General features: G+C 44.3%; 1 protein-coding gene across 9 annotated transcripts in view; it reads right to left on the bottom strand.

Annotated features, from left to right (window-relative positions):
* Positions 1-22,557, bottom strand: part of cux2b (cut-like homeobox 2b) — a 381,872-nt gene that overhangs the window by 165,305 nt on the left and 194,010 nt on the right. For all 9 annotated transcript variants that reach the window (XM_073065643.1, XM_073065644.1, XM_073065649.1 and 6 more), the window contains exon 3: positions 15,534-15,581. In XM_073065643.1, the coding sequence (XP_072921744.1) occupies positions 15,534-15,581 (48 nt within the window). The remainder of the gene's footprint in view (positions 1-15,533; positions 15,582-22,557) is intronic.

Genomic DNA, 22,557 nt, shown 5'->3' with positions numbered 1-22,557 from the left:
TGAGTAGCATTTGATGGCTCTGGGTCTGTACTCACTGGAATTTAGAAGAATGTGGGGGAAGGAACTCATTAAAACCTGCCGAATATTGAAAGGCCTAGATAGAGTGGGCATGCAGAAGATGTATAGTACAGTGTGAGAGTTTAGGACCAGAGGGCACAGCCTCAGATTACAAAGATTTCACTGCCACAGACAACTGTGAAGACTCAAGTCAGTGGGTATATTTAAAGCGGAGGTTTATAGGCTCTTGATTAGTCAGGGTGTCAAAGGTTATGGAGAGAAGGAAGAATGGAGTTGAGAGGGATAAGAAAAAAAAAATCAGCCATGATGGAGCAGACTCTGTGGGCCAAATGGCCTAATTCTGCTTCTGTGTCTAATGACATCCCCGCTTACCTAAAAGCACTGTGACTCCAGCTGCCTCTGATGACAGCTCAACATTACAATCGCTGCCCTGGCACAACGTCAGTCTCTGCCTCTCCCCCACCCCCCCAGGAGGGGCCAGAATCACAACAGAAACCACTGAATGAACAAATTATCACTTCAACGGCAAGTGGGACTGGTTAATGACATCATACACTTCAGGGTGTCGAGGTCTGATAACAAAATTCACTTGATGGCCAAAAACACAAAAGAACACACAGACACACACCACATCACTGACTCTACTTGAAACTTCACATCTTCCAAAATGATGATACAGGTATCATTCGTTCGTTATGTGCTATATTGTATGATGCGGGTGATCATGGTCTTTCCATGACCATGATCGTTCTTGGCAAATTTTTCTACAGAAGTGTTTTGCCATTGCCTCAGAAACATAGAAAATAGGTGCAGGAGTAGGCCATTCGGCCCTTCGAGCCTTCTCCTGCGCAGTGTCTTTACAAGCAGGGTGACCCCAGCCGTTATCAATACTCTTCAGAGATTATCCGCCTGGCATCAGTAGTCGCATGACCAGGATTTGTGATCTGCACCAACTGCTCGTACGACCATCCACCACCTGCTCACAGGGCTTCATGTGGCACTGAATGGGGGGGCTAAGTAGATGCTACACCTTGCCCAAGGGCGACCTGCAGGCTAGTAGTGGGAAGGAGCGCCCTACACCTCCTTTAGTAGAGACATATCTCCACCCAACCTGCCACCTTTGATCCAGGTGTAAAGGATAGAAAATACTAATAATATGAATTTGATTACCATTTAGATCATCTGCCAACATCAAACTGTGAAAAAAAGATCTCTAGGATATTTTAGTGGCTGTTAGCAGAAGCTGCAAGCTAGCACATCTCCAATGCCTAATGGTACTACCAGAAGCAGGGCCCTCACACATTACGCAGTGCCTGTCTGCAGTGCATAGTCGAGGAGCTCGAGATCAGCATCACCTACAGAAAGTGCAAATTCCAGACCCCAAGAAACCAAGACACAGACACACAAAAAAGTTGTGTAATAATCTTCCAAAGGCCCGCAGTAAGAAATTAAAAAGTTATTATATGTTACAATAAAATAATTGGAAATACATAGTGTGAAAATCTTCCGGTAAGATGGTGGTGCATTCAGACGCAACAACCTCCTGGGCTCTTAGCTTCATCCCACCCCCTCCGGTCTTCTCCTATCATTTCGCATTTCCCCCTCCCCCCACTACTTTCAAATCTCTTACTATCTTTCCTTTCGGTTAGTCCTGACGAAGGGTCTCGGCCCGAAACATCGACAGTGCTTCTCCTTATAGATGCTGCCTGGCCTGCTGTGTTCCACCAGCATTGTGTGTGTTGTTGTTTGAATTTCCAGCATCTGCAGATTTCCTTTTCCTCAGTTCTATTCTCTTGCATTAAGACACTTCACTCTCCAACCAGCCACTTTTACAAGCAACCTGCAATTTAGTAACTTGCACATCTTGAGATAGGGGAGAAGACTAGTGCACCCAGGGGTAGAACCGTGCAGTGACAGGTGCAAACTTCAACCAGAGAGCGCCCTAAGTCAGAATCAAATGCAGATGGCCGACTGCTGCAATACCTGCAGCTCCACTGCACTGGTTGGACGGCTGAGGGAAGCTTGGAACTGATGCGAAGGGACAGAATTTGCGGCAGAGGGTTCTGGAAAAAAGGGTGGATGATCAAGAAAACCTACTCAAAACAAAAAAAGATCCACAAAGATTGTGTTTCTATGCCAAGCGGAACAGTTGGGAGGGAGACAAAATGCAGGAAAATGTGGCTCATTTAGCTCCTAACATGTTGCCATGACAGATGTGAAGCTAGCGTATAAGACATTATGGCAGGGAACTTAGAAAAATTCAAGATAATCAGGCAAAATCAACATGCCTTGTGAAAGGGAAGTTTGCTTGACTAATATATTAAAGCTCCTTTAAACAGTAAAATGTAATCCCTCTAGTGCAGGGTTTCCCAGCCTGGGGTCCATGGACACCTTGGTTAACGGTAGGGGTCCATGGCATAAAAATGATTGGGGGAAGCCCTGCTCTAACAGGTAAAAGTTAGTGGGATGGGGAGAAATGCACTTAAATTTGCAGAAAGCATCTTTTTTAAGTTTACAGCAGAAAATAAAAGCTCTTGGCTTAGGAGGCCTGAATAGTGGATCGGCTGACTAACAGGAAAGGCAGAATATGCATAAATGGGTCTTTTACTGGGAAGCAAGATGCAATGAGGAGCATGTCACAGGAACCAGCCCTGGGACTTCAACATTTTACAATCAATATGGATGATTTAGATGTGGGAACTGAAGGAAAAGTCGCTAAATTTGCTGATGATGTAAAGATAGGCAGTAAATTATGAAGATTTCACAAGAAGCTGGAGGGGAGGGGTGGGCCAGTTCAGCTCGCTGCTCTGCTACATTTACTCGGCTCTGCACTGAACTGAGGCCAAGGCTTCGTGTCTGCGGTCGGATCTCTTTCATGGAATTCACTTTGAACATAATTTGCTTGCTTTTAGTGTTTGCACAATTTGGTTTTTTTTCCCTCTGCACATTGATTGGCAAGATTGTATAAAGTATACAACTTTTGATGATAACGTTAGTATACATACTTTGATAATAAATGTACTTATGAACTTTGAGAGGCTACAAAGGTAAAATTAAATAAGTAGTACAAATAGTAGCGAAGTAGTGTTCTTGGGTTTAATGTCCATTCAGAAATCTGATCCTGATGAAGGGTCTCAGCCCGAAATGTTGATTTTTTTTTCTTTTCCATAGATGCTGCCTGGCCTGCTGAGTTACCCCAGCATTTTGTGTGTCATACGCTCTTCTCATTGCTACCATCAGGTAGGAGGTACAGGAGCCTGAAGGTACACACTCAGCGATTCAGGAACAGCTTCTCCTCCTCTGAAGACATGAACACTACCTCACTACTTTTTAAATTTTACTTATATACACACACACACTTCTTACTGTAATTCAGTTTTGCTGCTGCAAAAACAACTTTTACGACATATGCCAGTGATATTAAATCTGATTCTGAATTTTCATCCTGCGATATTCTCCAACAGCCATTGGACAGAAGCACACCTCGAGTCCCACAGCGGCTCCCAGCTAACACACAATCAGGCTGGTCTTGCTTGCAAGGAAAGCAAGTCAATAAGTTTGTGTTATTAACCACAGTAGACATCAGAAGAATCATATGTTTAACTTCGGTCTTTAGGGGAAGAGAGGAAAAGCAGACCTCAAAAGCTCTATTATTAAACTTTTGAAAATGGAAAATGCGAATTGACATTTAGACAAAACCCTTCAATAAACATAATATCACTTTGAATGTCAGCTGATTGTTCCAATCAATACACATTTCAAAAGATAAACATCAGAACAGAGTGGTGCTAAAATTCTAACCACAATTACGTTTTTAATTTTCATGTTTTGAATTATTAGGTTGGAAATTACTGTAAGCAAAATTTATTGCATTGGTATCAATTTCCTTTTTCCATTGGGTTAACGGTAAACTTCTATAAAATAAAACCTTCACATGAAACTGAACAGTAGTCTGCTTCAGATTTCTACTTGTCAGAGTTAAAACCCTCACGAGATCCGGACAAATTAATGTAATCAACTTCACTTTCCTTTTTAAACAGCATTACGGTGCAAAGCAAGTTTGAAATTAATGACTACTATAAATTACAATAATTGATTATAGTTTGTCCTTTTGAAGTCTGCGCAATTTCATTTTACCTTTTTCTATTAATATTACATTTTTTTTTATTTTGTTGCTCTGGGGTTAATGATGCATGGCTATAATAACTATCAGCTGTATGTTACATGTTGAATCAAACCCCAGGTCTCCTTGCTACTGGATGGCACTTACCAGTCAACCTAAAAGTAGTGGTTAGTCCTTTCAGCGTATAATGGAAAGAAGATTATGCACAGAGAACTAACGGCTTTACTGAATGGCACAGCATTTTGGCGCACAGAGTAAATAGTTGGAGGACGATGCAAAATCCTAGAGCTGCTTAATATTTTAGACAAATGCAGTGTTCCATGTTTTAGTGGAAATCAGTCAACAGTACGAAATGGCATCGTCCCAGAAGTGCCACACTCAATACATCTCTGCCAAAAACGGAAGAAGGGATAACGCAGAAAGCAACGTTTATTTGTTTTTTATTGCTTTATTTATTGAGTTAGAGGGTGGGAGAGGCCTTTCCAGTCCTTCGAGCCACACCAACCAGCAATCCCCCAATTTAATCCCAGCCCAATCACAGGACAATTTGCCATGATCAATTAACCTACCAACAGGCCGCTGTGGGAATTGAACACAGGTCACCTGTACTGCAAAGCGTTCTTCTAACCACTAAACTGCTGAGCCACCCTATGCTGAGCTTGGTGGTGAATAAACTGGGATGCAAACTGCTGAATAGTGGACAGTTAAAAAAAAAAGTACGGACCAGTCAGGGATTCATCCGATGGCAAGTGGCATTTGGCTTATTTAAATTTGAGAGAATAATGTAAAAAGAAGGCAAGATCAGGGAATACTCTTTGCAAAAGGGTTTACATGAGGCATCTGACTAGGTGCCACAAAGCAAAATTATTTCAAAATGGGGCGGGGGGGGGGGGGTGGTGAAATTGCATTAAATGCCCTGAAACAAAGTAACTTGGAAAGAGGCACAGGGAGGGAGCACGAACAAGTGGAGTTATTTGGGATGGTTGGCTCATGACTTGTGATATACTGTACACAAAGAGTATTAGCCAAGATTACTTTTGCCTTCTCTTTATTTTCATAAATTAAACAAAGGCAATATAAGATTCACAGAATGCTTACAGCGTGCGTTGGTCCCAACCAGCAGCGTAAAAGCACTCCCTCCTCCCCCTGCACCCCCCACATTAAATTCCTGTCAATTCTTTCCTTTCAGATACCTCTTCGGCTCCCTTGCGAATGCTGTGGTTTACTCTGCATCCACTGCTACCCCCCCCCCCCACCCACCCCCAGCTGTGCCCTCAAGATATTAACTGATGTGTAAACATTTTTTCCTCCCGTCAACTTTGAACGTCAATTCAAATGTGCAGCGACAGAAGAAACTGGAGGGGTTGTAGACTCTGCCCAGCACAGTGGATTCCAGTTAACTGGGCCAAAGGTTAATCGGGACAGCTGCCGCCTATTTGGAACAACTCTTAAAAATCAAAAACTAATCGAGGAAATAGCTGGGATTCCCTTCTATTTATTTGGGACACTCTGCCGCTTAATTGGGACAGGACACTGTTGGCGAATGGTTCCTAGCTAGTGTTAGCTGCATGCATGCCACGTAGCCTCCAGACACAACACCGTGCTTAGAGCGAACAGCTTTTAAATAGCATCAGTTACGTGCATTTGTGTTCAAAAAGCACCGATTGCCTAGAAATAGGTATTAAAGACGATTCAGAATTGTTCTGCCTCACTGCGGTTTCAAGCATTCAGGCACGGAGAGGCCAGAAACAGCCGGCAGCAAAAGACAAACGATTTCACGGCTTCAACATGTTAGGCACTACAAAGAATTTGAAGGTACCGACAATAATTTTGAGTGTTCCAATGAAAGTGAAGATTTGGAGGAAGCATTGTTTGAAGGCAGTCCATTACCTGCGCGAGGTGTCTGTGCTGATTTTGCTCGTTTACAGTCAACAGGGCAGGATATTCTAAATGAACTCCTCCATCGATAACTATTTGGAACCATTACACAGTTTTATAGTTCTGTGGTAGTTTTCGTATTTATTCTGCATTTCATTTAAATACATAATTTGTTACTCAGTTAAATGGTAGTTTGTCATTTTTATGCCTTTTTAACTATTACCATGAAACTTGGGCTAATTGGGGCAGCCATTTAATTTAGCCAAAGTGTACTGGTCCTGATATGTCCCAATTAACTGCAATCCACTATATATTAAGGGCACATCCCTGCACACCGTCAGTAGTCCCTTCAGGGAGTGCTGTCTCAGGAAGACAACACCAAAGATCAAGGCCACACCATCTTCTCTTTGCTATCAGTGTGCAGGAGATAGGGAAGCCCAAGATCCTACACCAGGTTCAAGAACAGCTGCGTCCCTTCAACCAACCAGCACAAACCCAATCACCACAGATTTTCAAAACACTTTGATCACTTCGTTTTTCTTGTTCTAATAGTGTCCTTTCTTGCAAAAAGAATGTTGAACTTGTACTTGTTTTTCTTCAGATTGCTACTTATATACTACCACGTGCTTGTGATACTAATTTGGTTGCTTTGCCAATCACCATCCTCCGTACCCTAGCGGTTCACCTTGCACCAATGGGAACAGTTCATCTCCATTTACTCAGACAATGGGACTATTCTAATAAATCTCTTCAAGTGTTATCACCAATGCCTTCACATCTTTCACAGAACAGGACACTCAGCATAGGACACAATACTCCAGTTGCAACGAGCAGTATCTTATTACAGTTCACTACAATCTATTTGCTCTTGTACACAATGCCTCTATTTATAAAATGTTCAGGACCCCAAATTTTTAACCACTTTCTGTATACGCCCACCCACTTTCAAGGAACTATAAGATGCACCCTTCAGATCTCACTTTGAACTTATATTGCCTCTTCATGAACTTCTTCCCAGAACAAACATGTTGCACTTCCCTCATCTTCAGCTTCCATTCGTCAGCTGATGTCCTTCCGCTATCCTTCTACAGCTCACTCAGAGGTTTGCAAAATAGGAAATCATACATCCAGCTCTAAATCATGAATATAAACCCGGGAAAAGGGGGGGGGGGTCTTGCACAAACCCTTGGGAGCTCTACAGCATACTCCAAGTCTAGAAACCAACATCTTTGCTTTATTTCACTCAGCCAATCACCCGTCCTTACTGCGACTACTCCTTTTATTCTGATGCATTCAGTTTTGGAGTGGCACCGTATTAAAGCAGGCACAACACTGTCTACATTTTCTTAGAAGTTTGCGCAGATTTGGCATGTCAATAGTCAAAAAGTCATTTATAATCAAAGTATACAACTCTGAAACTCGTCTTCTCCAGATAGTCATGAAACCAAGAAAGGCAGCACGATCATCAACCCCAAAGTCCCTCCTCTCCACACAAAAAAAAACAAACAAGAATGGAACAGGCACATCAATCCCAAATTCCCCCTCCTCCACATACCAAAAAAAACGAGAAAGATCAGGCGAAAAACACAGAATACAAAAAAAACCATAAGACAGGGAAAAAAAGTGTACAGTCCAAATCCACATCCAAAAAACAGAACACCTGGGCACATTCTCCTTCTCCGCAGCAGAGCAATCTCACCAGCGATAAGAAGGCAGTCTTCCCTCTCTGACAGCACAGTGATCCCCCAGTAATTAAAAGGCAGGCAGCCATTATTCCAATCTTCTTCATCACTTTAATCAGCGAAATGGAGTCAAACGGCGGCTTGCCGACCTCTTGCCACAAGGTTCCTCTGCCTCCCGGAATCCCCTCAGAGACTTGCAGAGCGCTGAAGCACCCAAACGATCTCCCAAATCACAGGATCCAACAGTTCCAGGATCACATCCAAGACAAAAAACAAACGTAAAAGGCATAAAAGAAGTGAAACATATTGTTTCATGATCTATCCAGAAGATGTCGAACAAAGCAGCATTGTACACATGCGCCATCTTGACTGGAATGTCATATACAACTTTGACAAACTTCTATAGGTGCACATTGGAGAGTGTCCTGACTGGCTGCATCACAGCCTGGTATGGAAACACCAATGCACAAGGACGGAAAAGCATACAAAAAGTGGTGGATACAGCCCAGCCCATCACAGGACAAACCTTCCCCATCTTTGAGCGCATCTACTAAGGAGAGCTACCACAAGAAAGCAGCATGCATCATCACAGACCCTCATCATCCGAGCAATGCTCTCATCTCACTACGGCCATCTGGCAGGAAATACAGGAGCCACCAGGCTCAGGGATGACCATCGGTCTCCTGAACCAATGTGGACAGCTTCTCAATGCTGAACTCACTCTGCAACCCACAGGCTCACTTTCAAGGACTCTACAACTCACGTTCTCAGTATTATTCACTTTTTAAAATTATGTGCACGATTTGTATTCTTTTGCCCATTGGGCATTTGACAGCCTTTGCTTATGTAGTTTATTTTCATAAATCTACTGTATTTCTGTATTTTCCTGTAAATGCCTGCAAGAAAATTAATCTCAAATTAGTATATGGTGACCCTCCAAGGGGGCCACAACCTTGTTGTAGGGTTTGGAGGCTTCTGTGTCCCAATGACCCAGAGAGCTATGTTGGCTGAAGCCAGGGCTTTATGTTTTGGCTCTTGGTAGGGTCTCCCATGCCAAACAGGTCTAAGGGTAGAGGTCTGACTAAGAGTGGGCCACCAGTCCTTCAGGTTCGGGGTTCAGCTCAGGGCTAAGAACCCTGACTGGTCAAGCAAAACTGTCACGGAAACAGCGATGAAGAATCCTTCTGCATCTGAGTGTGATGGCATTCTTGAGTCTCCACCTGGGACTTGCGTGACTGACAGTAGTGAAAAGCAAGCTACTGACACGATGAAGGAAGCCCTGAACACCGTCAGAGATGGGGGACCTTCATCGCTGCCCTAAACACCAGCAGCGTAATGGGCAGAAGAGAGTATCTGGTGACAAATACGTACTGTGATAATAAATTTACCATAACTTTTGGAATGACCACATCTAAAGCTGTTTCATGAACAAATTTAAGGATGCAGCAAACCTGAATGAAAATTCAGAAGATCAACAGCACTATAGGAGTGGGCCGATAGATGGCCGATACAGTTCAATACTGAGACCTATCAATGTCAAGCATGAGAATTCATTTGCCCTCAAGGTATAACTCTTAACTGGGCGGAATAGGACAGATTTTTAAAATAAGAATGTAGATATTACAAGCACCAGAAATAAGGCAAATGGGATTTAATTTTTTTAACGCATGTTAAAAGCAGAGTAGTTAAATTGGGAAGATGTTATTTAAATTATACATTGCATTGACTGAGCCACACTATTCACTTCTGATTGGCCATTAACAAAAAGCTGAAGCCTAAGGAAGAGCAGCGAATTTTCATCAGTTTGTATGAACTAGAGCAGAAGAGTTGGAACCTTTGAAAGTCATCTATAATGAGGGACATAAGAATAGAAAACAATCAAAATTTAGATATCAACTGATAGCTGTTAGGGATTGAAACCATCTTTTCAAGGAGGTTGATTAAACAAATTGAAAGGGAAAAATCTAAAAAAAAAACACAAAGAAATGTAGCTTTGGGAATGACTGACCACTGAAAAGCTTGGAGAGCCACGATGATTTTTTTATTGTTTCTCTCTGTGATCTGACGCAAGAACTGAGGTCACTCAGCAACAGGTTCTGTCAGCTGCACCACAGTAGAAGAAAGCAGCCCAGGTCATACCCAGCCTTAGCTGCAGAAACATAGGACTCGACCTTGACTTGTACTCTCTTAGTAACATGCTCCAACACGAGCCTAAAACTCCTTGATGCCTACCTGCCTCCTCCTCAAATACATTCATCTATTTGGCTTGCACTGCCTTCCACTGTCAACAATCCCACAGGTTCACCAGCCTCTGAGCGAAGAAAAGTCTCTTCACCTACAGGCTAACGTCTTATCCCAAATCCTATTACTGTGACCTCTTGTGCTAAACTATAAACTCACAGTCAGTGTGGCTGAGTCAGAATTTATAATTTTTTTAAAACTTAGAGATACAGACTGTTAACAGGTCCTTTTAACCCAACAAGCCCACACCCCTTGATTACCCACTGACCCATATGACTGTGGGACGTGGGGGGAAACTGGGGAGCCCAGAGGAAAGACCAGGAACAGTCAGAAGGAAAACGTACGAATTCCTAGCAGATGGTGGTGGAATTGAACCTGGGTCGTTGGCCCTGGAGTAGCATTACCCTAACTACTATGCTATTGTGCCGCTTATGAATATTGTAAATCTTAACAAGATCTCCCTTCATTCTTCTAAATTCGAGGGAAAACAGGCTTATTCAACCCAATTTCTACTCATTTGACAGGAATCTTCCCATCCCAAAATACAGTGTTGCGAACCTTTTCAGCATTTTGTGAAAATGTCTCTACTCCCATACAACCGTCTAGACGGGGTCTTTGGCAACACGTCTGTGCTCCTGCATTTCAAACCCCTGACGATGAGGACCACTGCCCTACATTCGACTGAAGTTGTTTTCTGCAATTGCGTATTTGCTTTCAGTGGCTGGTACACAACAGAACCCAAATTTCTTTTACAGTTTTTTTTGGGGGGGGGGGGTCCCATTGAAATGGAAAATATCACATTTACATTATACTGCATCTGCCATGTATAGTATGTCCACATTCACTCAAAAGTTCAAAATCACCCTGAAGCCCATTTTTGAATGCCCCTTGTAACTAAAAACCCCATCTATCTTCAGGTTGTTGGCCGACTTGCAAATATTACATTTGACTTCCTTACCCAGAGCATTAATGCACGTTGTGCACATCTAGGCCACAGCCCTGATCCATTACCACCACCCAAGAAAGACCCATTTATTTCTATTTTATTTCCTGTCTGATAATCAATTTTCAATTTGCAGACATTACCCACCCTTCTCCACCCCACCCCAGCAACACAATCCCATGTACTTTAATCATTCACGCTAACCTCCAATGTGAAAATCCAAGCACAGCACATCCTCTAGTTCTCCCTCACTAATTCTATCCCTGTTTTCCCTCTCCCTTCTTTTTTCATTATATTTAGTCAAGTTTATTGTCATTTAACTATATACAAATGAGACAACTCTTCTCCAGACCAGGGGGTGTAAAACACAGTAGTACACATATAACACACAAGAACAGGAAAATAGAATGAAATCTACAAGTGAATTACGCAGAAATAAACAAAGTGAAGTGCGTAAATTAAATATTGTAGGGTACAGTACAAATTATCTGGTGACAATTTGAATATGATGCAGCGGGGAGTTCAGAAGCCTAACGGCCTGAGGGAAGAAACTGTTTCCCATCCTGACCGTTCTTGTCTTCATGCATCAGAGTCTCCTGCCTGATGGTAGAAAGTCAAAGAGGATGCTGGCGGATGGGTGGAATTTACCACATGCATTTTTTTTAGAAATTGTTCCATAATCTATAGCAGAAGTTCCCAAAATGAGATCCACGGACTCCTCGGTTAACGGTAGGGAGTCCATGGCATAAAGAAGACTGGGAACACCTGATCTATGGACTTTTATTTCATTTTTAAAATCTTTTTATTGATACATAATCTTCTACAGCTATAAAATGATACAAAACTTCAACAAGTTGATATATATACAATAAAGCTGAAGAAAAAACATCAAAAGAGGATAATATATTGATAATGATGAAGAAAAGAAGGAAAAAAGAGAACCCCAACTTACTAAAAAAAAGAAACTCCACTAACTACAAGAGAGAGAAAAAGAAAAAAGAAAATAAAACCATTAGGAATCAACTCCTGGAGCAATACGACTTACCATTGTCCATATACATTAAAAAAAAATCATCAACTGCCAATTCATGTTTATATAAAATAAAATTGGAAGGAAACCATATAAAATATTTCAAATTAAATGATAATATTTGGCAAAAGAGCTCCATCTTCTCTCAAAATCAAATCGAGGATCCAAACTAAGGCATAACATTACTTGAGAAAACCATTGAATTAAGGTAGGGACAGAGGTTTCTTTCCATTTTGATAAAATAGCCCTTCTTGCCAACAATGTAACAAACGCAATTACATGTTGATCTGAAATCTATGGACTTTCAGAAAATGATACCAAACTAATTCAATGGCTTCACCTTTGAGAAATCTAGGATGCATTTAGTCTTGGCTAGGGGGTTCATTGCCAATAATGTCAACAAAACTTTGTGTTTAGAAAAAAAGTGTCCTCATTTCCAGTTTCCTTTAATTCCTCCTTTTCAATAAGTGGGAAGTTATACGTATTCACTTTGATGAAAACAGAACCAAACAACTTACTTAACTGCTCTGTAACACCTTTGTTACTCTTAGTACATTTGATGTAAGACACCTACTTTCTGGCTCAGGAATAATTTACTTTTCACCCACTTACAGAGGCTTTTATAGTCCACTTATGCTCCTTGCTAGTTTACCCTCATGACTTTCCTCTCAATCTTTGTCCTCTTCTGCCAAATTCCAAATTACTTCCAATGCTCAGCTTTATTACTTAATTTTAAATTTTACACATCTTCTCGTTGAACCTTCTCCTTGCAACAGGTCCACAGCAGATGTCATCTCATTAGCTCTTCACTCAACCCTGGAACATCTGGACAGCAAAGATGCATAGATCAGGGTGCTCATTATCAACTACAGCTCAACATTCAATACTATCACCCCCTGAAAACTAATCAATAAGCTTCAAGACATTGGCCTCAATATACCCTTGTGCAATTGGATCCTCAATTTCCTCACTTGAGACCCCAGTCAATTCATATTGGCAACAACATCTCGACGATCTCCATCAACACAGGAGCACAAGGCTACGCTTATGCCTGTGTGGCTAGGCACAGCTCCAATGCCATATTCATGTTCGCTGATGATACCACTGTCATAGACCAAACCAAAGGTGATGACAAATCAGCACATAGGAGAGATGTTGAAAATCAGGCTGAGTGGTTTCATAACAACCTCTTACTCAATGTCAGTAAGACCAAGAAGCTGATCATCGACTTCAGAAGGAGGAAAGCAGAGGTTGATGAGCCAGTCCTCATCAGAGGTGGACAGAGTCAGCAACTTTAAATTTCCCAGAGTTATCATTTCGGAGGACCTGCCCTGGGCCCAGCACACAAGTGCAATTACAAAAAGAACAACAGTGCCTTAAGATTTGGTGTGGCATCTAACATGACAAACTTCTATAGACATGTGGTGGAGAGGACATTGACTGGTTGCATCACAGCCTGGTATGGAAACATCAATGCCCTTGAATGGAACACCCTATAAAAAAAAGCAGATACAGCCCAGTCCATCAAAAGCAAAACCCTCCCCAACACTGAGCACATCTATATGAAACAGTGTCACAGGGAAGCTGCATCCATCATCAGGGACCCCCACCACCCAGGACATGCATTCTTCTTACTGCTATCATCAGGAAGGTGGTACAGGAGCCTCAGACTCACACCACCAGATTCAGGAACAGATATTACCCCTCAACCATCAGGTTCTTGAACCAAAGGGGATAACTTCACTCAGTTTCACTTGCTCCATTACTGAAATGATCTCACAACCTAGGGACACACTTTCAAAGATTCTTCATCTAATATTATCAATATTTATTGCTTATTTATTTATCACTATTATTTTCTTTTTGCGTTTGTAGTTTGTTGTCTTTTGCCTACTGGTTGAACGGACAGTTGGTGTGGTCGTTCATTGATTCTATTATGGATTTATTGATATGCCCACCAGAAAACAAATCTCAGGATTATATATAGTGACATTTATGCACTGTGATAATAAATTTACTTTGAACTTCGAACCTAATACTGTTTTTAACATTTTTGTCAACCATTGTTATGCTCCATTTCCTCTGTGTTTTTGCTCCAGAACAATCAAAGGTCAAAAGTTTCAATGGTTCATTTTATTATCAAAGTACATATGCAGAATACAACTCTTGACATTTTTCTTCTCCAGATAGCCATAAAATACAGAAAGCCATCGTAGCTGAACGAAAGACATCAACACCCCCCACATGAAAAGCAGAACCAAAAACCCGCAAACTACCTCATCCCCTCCCTCGCACGAAAACTAACAGATCAAAACATCAAATCCCAAGCCCCCAACCCAATATGGATGTTGTAGATGCCACCTTCATTGTTTAAAAGTTAGCCATTTGCCATTCCACTGACGTGTCTTTTGATGAAGGCCACTAATTTATCAACTTGCCTTTCAAACCTTTGTAGTTTCCTTTGTTTAAAGACCAGATCCTTGGCATGGATTGAATAACATCACTTTCCATTTTAAGTGAAGTAGTGAAATGGGTGGAGGGAGCCAAGACAAGACCCACTGAAATAAAAACGTTTTTGTGGGGCAGCAATAATATGGATCAAATGTTAATCCCTTCAATTTATCCCTGAAAAAAAAAACGTCGCCAATAGATTTTTCATGACAGGTAGCTTGACCTGATGAGACATAATCAAAACAGAGTTACAACACTCTGTCCTCATGTTACAGATAAATTGCTGGTTTTTAACAAAGCATACAATAATTTTATTTGATTTGATACGGCTTCTCATCAGCATTGTCATGTACAAGTGATGAGATTTTCACAGCATAAATTGTGAACAATTAAGCACATTGTTGTAGAAATCCAGGAGCGATGTTGAAAGAAATTGATTTGGAAACTTTTTGTCTCTAACAAAAAAAACAGAATTCAATATTTTTGAATAGATGCAAGGGGTAAAAACATACAATTTAGAATGAGCAAACACAATGGGTTAACACTATGTGGATCAGTAACATTGCACCATTGTGATATTGTCTCATTCACATGACATTAATCAACAGCAATAAAATGCAAAAAGGAAAATGAATGAAAATGAGTCAAAAGAATAATTTCAAAATGCTGGAGCAACTCAGCAGTCCAGGCAGCATCAATGGAAAAGAGCAAAATTAACAGTTGATGTTTTGGGCCCAGACCCTTCATCAGGGCCCTACTTCAGTAGAAGGAGGGTCTTGGCCCGAAACGTCAACTGTTTACTCTTTTCCATAAGTACTACCTGGCCTGCTGAGTACCTCCAGCATTTTGTGTATATTGCTTTGGATTTCCAGCATCTGCAGAATTTCTCGTCTTTGCAAGAGAAGAAATTGTGAGATTTATGAGGAATCGCAGAAGTGATCTTAAGTGCCCCTAGGATCACCTGAATTAAAAAATCAAGTATTTTCAACAGATAATGGAAGCTGCCATACCTCTTGGGCATAAAATGATGACCCAATAGAAACTGGGCACAAAAGGAAATCTGGCTCAATGGTGAGATGGAGAAAGAACTTCTATATTATGGACTATATTTAGTTAACAGTACACTTTTGACATTATTTTGTCCGAATATTAATTTGGAAATCTTACCTCAGCCTGAAAGGTCTTTAAGAGAGGTGCGACCATTTCTTTAATCTCCTGAAATACAAAGTTTAAAGATAAACTTGTAATAATGTCCTCCACACAGATGCACCCATGCTAATTAGGCATTTGACCCAATGTTCCACCTTTGCATTGGCTCAAAAGTTCATGAAGCATAAGTCAACAATGAAAATGCTTGCTTAGGCTCAAACCTCAAGGTTGTGCAGATAATAGAACGGCAAATCTATTGTTCAGATCTGAGTTAGCCAAGGAAAGACAATCAACTTGGTGAATTTATTTCTTCTGTTACACAAGGGGAGAAGTGCCATGAAATCAAAATAGGAGAGGTTTCAACTTGTTTCATCCCTTTTGAAAAAGGTGGCAGGCTAGCAGTTTTTCTCTAACAGGTTAGCAGACATGGACAACTTTAAGATGCAGTACTGTGTGAAAGTCTTGCACACTCTAGCTTTGTATATTTTTATTTGGTTGCATGGCATCCACAGAGCCCCGATCTTGACTTCAGTGAGGCTGTCTGGGAATACCTGGAGAGCCAGAATCAAGCGAGATATCCAAAGTCTGCAGAAGAACTGTGGCAAGTTCAAACCAACTGAGTTTTCTCATAAAGTTGAACTATAGTGTACCTTAAGAGAATTGATGCAGTTGGGAAGGTAAAGGGTGGTCACGCCAAATATTGATTTGATTTAGTGTTTTTCCTGTCTACTGCTCTATATAGTAAATTTATGATTATTTAGAACTTTATATTAATTTTGAAAGCATCATCGCTTTACAGTTTTTTTTTTAAACATGTACCCAAGACCTTTTCCCACAGTATTGCATAAAAGAAGTGAGAAAGCTACTTCTTTGCTAACTTTGCATGTATACCAGCAGTAGGGCAAAAATCATCTCTCCTGTTAAATGGTATAACAATGGCAAAGGACAAAAACTACTGCTCAGCACCCAAGAAAGGAAAATATTGATCATGTGAATAATACCCAATTTCAGCAAGGTGCCTCAGGACAAAAGAAGATGGCACAAGTAAATATGCCAATCAGAAGTAAAAGAACACAGCTCTGAAGTTAGTTGCACAAGCCAATGCAGGCACAACATGCATTCAACACATTTACATAGTCCCATTTAACACACACACAAAAAAAATCTAAACTTTTCACAAATGCTCGAGGACAACTTAAACACTGAGGTAGAGTTTAGTATAGCTTAGTTAAGAAATGTTCTTCAAGAGTTCTAGGAGGTAAAGAGACAGCGACCAGCATTCGAGGGGTGTGAATTTGGAAGGCTGCTTTGAGTGGATGTAGAGTGAAATGGCTGGTTGGAAAGGCGAGGTCAAAAAGAAATCATAGAAAGATACAGAGGCTCAGCCCACTTAATCTGTGCTGACTGCAATGCACATCTATGTTAATCCCATTTTCTTGTATTAGGTCCATATGCCTCTACATCTTCCCTTGTCCAAAGGCCTTTTCAATATTGCAAATTTATGTGCCTACACTGCCCCCCTCCACTGGCAGCTTGTTCTGGAGAAGCCGGAATGAGGATCTCTACGTACATCGAGAAACTGAGCAAAGGTAGACAACAAAGCCAAGTGAGAAAAGCTGCAAAGACAGCTGTTTTGAACACCTCAGTTCTTCATGCTCTCACGTCATTGTGAAAAATAACCCAAGCTCTTCACAAAAATAACTGGCGCATGCACAGCATTCACTTCCACAAAGTACGTCTTTCAGGCAGAGACCAAGTTAAACAAGCCTTCAAATTCAATCGGTGTCATTGCAAAATAGTTTTTAAGAACTGATCCAAGGAGTCTTAAATGGCAGTTGGCTAGGTCATATAATGTTCATGTCTCAGTTCCAGCTTTCCCCCTTCCAAATGAGGCTTCCATTACCACCAAACAATTAGTGACACAGCTTAAAGCAACAACCTCCTGGCAACGCAATAAACAATCTCCTAAAATCTCTGTGCAAACGTCAGCAGGTCACAACTACCTTGAGATCATGGGGGCTCTGTATTTTGATCAGAAATGCAAACTAAATTTAGAGTTGGTTTATACCCCTAACACCTCTTTGCTCAACAATGTTCAAGCAAAGTACCATCAAATGGCTACAAGCTTCCACATGGCCACTGGTGACCTTGCCTTTGAATCCTTTACAAACCGCAGAGCCGGGTCAAATGATGTAAATTCACACTTTTAACTTTCCACACACACACTGAGCTTGCATTAATACCACTTAGTAAATAACAGTGCTTCAAAGCATCTCCAGAGTTAAAGTCAAATTCTGGCCTGTATATGTGTGGTGCACACAATTAAAAAAAACACATATATGAGTGTGTGTATAATATATACAGGGGTGTCCTTTTAGAATGGAGATTTGGAGGAATTTCTTTAGCCCGAGAGTGGTGAATCTGTGGAATTTATTGCCACAGGCAGCTGTGGAGGCCGAGTCTTTATGTATATTTAAGGCAGAGATTGATCGATTCTTGATTAGTCAGGGCATGAAGCGATAAGGGAAGAAGGCAGGGGATTGGGGCCTGGATGGAATGGCAGAACAGACTTGATGGGCCAAATGGCCTAATTCTACTCCTATATCTTATGGTCTTATATAATTCAAATTTCAAGATTGTTTAATTCATTTCCAGTACACAAGTGGAGAGGAGAACAAATTAATTGCTACTCCGGAAGAACAAAAACACAAACACAACAGTTCTTTTTTTAAAAATCACAATATACGAGAGATGATTGATATGTTTGTGGCCTAAGGTAGGAGTCAATTTTAGGAAACCTAGCACATTTATTTTTCAACATAGTCTCCTCCTACATTTACACACTTAGTACAGGGGTCGTGGAGCATATGGATCTTGGACCTCCTGAAAGTGTCCACAGCAGGGTGATTGATAAGTTTGTGGCCTAAGGTAGAAGGAGATGAGTTATACAGCTCTCGTTACACGCACATGCAGTTCAACTCTGAGTGAAAATGCAGAAAATTTGAAGTCAATAACTCATCTCCTTCTACCTCAGGCCACAAACTTATCAATCACCCCTGCTGTGGACACTTTCTGGAGGTCCATGATCCATATGCTCCACCACCGCTGGACTAAGTGTGTAAATGTAGGAGGGGACTATGTTGAAAAATAAATGCGCTAGGTTTTCTAAAATTGACTCCTTCTACCTTAGGCCATGAACTTATCAATCAACCCTCGTAAGTACATAAGGAAGCTTATATACATGGATTGATCGTACGTTCATAAAGTGACACTAGGCACAGGAGTGTCTGAACACAAGGTGGCTGACAAGAGCATACACATACATATCATATACTAGTGTCACTGGTGTGCTCTTGTGTGGCTATTAGACACGAAAGCATGCTTACAGAGAACAGCTTTTAAATAGTGTCAGTTTCGTGTGTTTGTCTTCAAATAGCAATGATTTCTGTCACTGATAGTTGGTGAGAAATAAGCAGTAAGACAATTTAGAACTGTTTTGCTCACTGTGGTTTCAAGCATTCGGTGTTGGAGATGCCAGAAATAGCTGGGAGTGAAAATGAAATGATTTCACTACTTCAACAAGTTAGGACCCATGAAGAATTTGAAGGTATCAACAATCATTTTGAATGTTACAATGAAAAGGAAGATTTGGAGGATGCATTGCATCAGGGTAGTCCATTATCTGCACTAGGTGTCTGTGCTAATTTTGTTCATTTATTGTCAATCAAGAGAACACGGCAGCCTGTAGGTTGTTGTGTCCGACAATGGCAGTAAAACCTGTTCGGGAGAGGTTTTAAAGTGGAAAAGCCATTGATTGCACTGGGAAGGTTCCACTCTCTCCATCTCAGAAATCCGGGCCCAGTGGTATGAGTAGTCATCACAAACTGGGGCCTTCCTTGGTTGCTGTGGATAGCCAGGACTACTTCTGTGCCTCATCACGCCCTTCGCTCTCCACGAAGAGCTGCAGAACCGCCTTTCTTGGCCATTGGATCTCACTGTTGATTTCATCCTCCCGGTCTACCAGAGCTAACTTCATACGCTGGGGCAGGCACACCCCTATCTCACCGGGCTGTAAGGCCCTCTGGCTACCCTCACCTTGTATAGCCCCCCCGTCAAAGTGGTGTACGGGGTGCGTTCGCTGTCACATGCTTGCAGCCACAGGTGAGTGTTGAGTGCAGGGTGGGGACCAAAAGTGAGTGAGCTGCCCCAGAATGGATACGACAAGCCCTTTCACCACAGGTGCTTCCCCTCTGGAAGCACGAGTCATTCTGTTTTATAATCAATAAACCAATTGTTTGGAATCAAATGACCTTGTCTGGTGTCTCAGGGCTGGGTGAGTCTGCACCTGCGTCACACCCCTGGCTTTCCTTCCCTGCCACCTGTCCCACAGCGCCCCACCGTGGATACCCAACATCCCTCCCACAGCACCCCACCCTCACCATTCCCAACATCCCTCCCACGGCGCCCCACCCTCACCATTCCCAACATCCCTCCCACGGCGCCCCACCCTCACCATTCCCAACATCCCTCCCACGGCGCCCCACCCTCACCATTCCCAACATCCCTCCCACAGCACCCCACCCTCACCATTCCCAAAATCCCTCCCACGGCGTCCCACCCTCACCATTCCCAACATCCCTCCCACAGCACCCCACCCTCACCATTCCCAACATCCCTCCCACGGCGTCCCACCTGCACCATTCCCAACATCCCACCCACGGCGCCCCACCCGCACCATTCCCAACATCCCTCCCACGGCGTCCCACCCGCACCATTCCCAACATCCCTCCCACGGCGCCCCACCCTCACCATTCCCAACATCCCTCCCACGGCGCCCCACCCTCACCATTCCCAACATCCCTCCCACGATGCCCCACCGTGGATTCCCAACATCCCTCCCACGGCGCCCCACCCTCACCATTCCCAACATCCCTCCCACGGCACCCCACCCTCACCATTCCCAACATCCCTCCCACGGCGTCCCACCCGCACCATTCCCAACATCCCTCCCACGGCGCCCCACCCTCACCATTCCCAACATCCCTCCCACAGCGCCCCACCCGCACCATTCCCAACATCCCTCCCACAGCGCCCCACCCTCACCATTCCCAACATCCCTCCCACAGCACCCCACCCTCACCATTCCCAACATCCCTCCCACGGCGTCCCACCCGCACCATTCCCAACATCCCTCCCACGGCACCCCACCCTCACCATTCCCAACATCCCTCCCACGGCGTCCCACCCGCACCATTCCCAACATCCCTCCCACGGCACCCCACCCTCACCATTCCCAACATCCCTCCCACGGCACCCCACCCTCACCATTCCCAACATCCCTCCCACGGCGTCCCACCCGCACCATTCCCAACATCCCTCCCACAGCGTCCCACCCGCACCATTCCCAACATCCCTCCCACGATGCCCCACCATGGATTCCCAACATCCCTCCCACGATGCCCCACCTGCACCATTCTCAACATCCCTCCCACGGCGTCCCACCCGCACCATTCCCAACATCCCTCCCACGGCGTCCCACCCGCACCATTCCCAACATCCCTCCCACGATGCCCCACCATGGATTCCCAACATCCCTCCCACGATGCCCCACCTGCACCATTCCCAACATCCCTCCCACGGCGTCCCACCTGCACCATTCCCAACATCCCTCCCACGGCGTCCCACCTGCACCATTCCCAAAATCCCTCCCACGGCGTCCCACCTGCACCATTCCCAACATCCCTCCCACGATGCCCCACCATGGATTCCCAACATCCCTCCCACGATGCCCCACCTGCACCATTCCCAACATCCCTCCCACGGCGTCCCACCCGCACCATTCCCAACATCCCTCCCACGGCGTCCCACCCGCACCATTCCCAACATCCCTCCCACGGCGTCCCACCCGCACCATTCCCAACATCCCTCCCACGATGCCCCACCATGGATTCCCAACATCCCTCCCACGATGCCCCACCTGCACCATTCCCAACATCCCTCCCACGGCGTCCCACCTGCACCATTCCCAACATCCCTCCCACGGCGTCCCACCTGCACCATTCCCAAAATCCCTCCCACGGCGTCCCACCTGCACCATTCCCAACATCCCTCCCACGATGCCCCACCTGCACCATTCCCAACATCCCTCCCACGGCGCCCCACCCTCACCATTCCCAACATCCCTCCCACGGCGCCCCACCCGCACCATTCCCAACATCCCTCCCACGGCGCCCCACCCTCACCATTCCCAACATCCCTCCCACGGCGTCCCACCCGCACCATTCCCAACATCCCTCCCACGGCGCCCCACCCTCACCATTCCCAACATCCCTCCCACGGCGCCCCACCCGCACCATTCCCAACATCCCTCCCACGGCGCCCCACCCTCACCATTCCCAACATCCCTCCCACGGCGCCCCACCCGCACCATTCCCAACATCCCTCCCACGGCGCCCCACCCTCACCATTCCCAACATCCCTCCCACGGCGCCCCACCCTCACCATTCCCAACATCCCTCCCACGGCGCCCCACCCGCACCATTCCCAACATCCCTCCCACGGAGCCCCACCCGCAATATTCCCAACATCCCTCCCACGGCGCCCCACCCACACCATTCCCAACATCCCTCCCACGGCGCCCCACCCTCACCATTCCCAACATCCCTCCCACGGCGCCCCACCCTCACCATTCCCAACATCCCTCCCACGGCGCCCCACCCTCACCATTCCCAACATCCCACCCACGGCGCCCCACCCACACCATTCCCAACATCCCTCCCACGGCGCCCCACCCTCACCATTCCCAACATCCCTCCCACGGCGCCCCACCCTCACCATTCCCAACATCCCTCCCACGGCGCCCCACCCTCACCATTCCCAACATCCCTCCCACGGCGCCCCACCCGCACCATTCCCAACATCCCTCCCACGGCGCCCCACCCGCACCATTCCCAACATCCCTACCACGGCGTCCCACCCGCACCATTCCCAACATCCCTCCCACGGCGCCACACCCTCACCATACCCAACATCCCTCCCACGG

This window comes from Hemitrygon akajei, chromosome 14, assembly GCF_048418815.1.
Source record: "Hemitrygon akajei chromosome 14, sHemAka1.3, whole genome shotgun sequence".
NCBI classification, from domain to species: domain Eukaryota; kingdom Metazoa; phylum Chordata; class Chondrichthyes; order Myliobatiformes; family Dasyatidae; genus Hemitrygon; species Hemitrygon akajei.
This window is presented reverse-complemented; position numbering and strand designations above follow the sequence as displayed.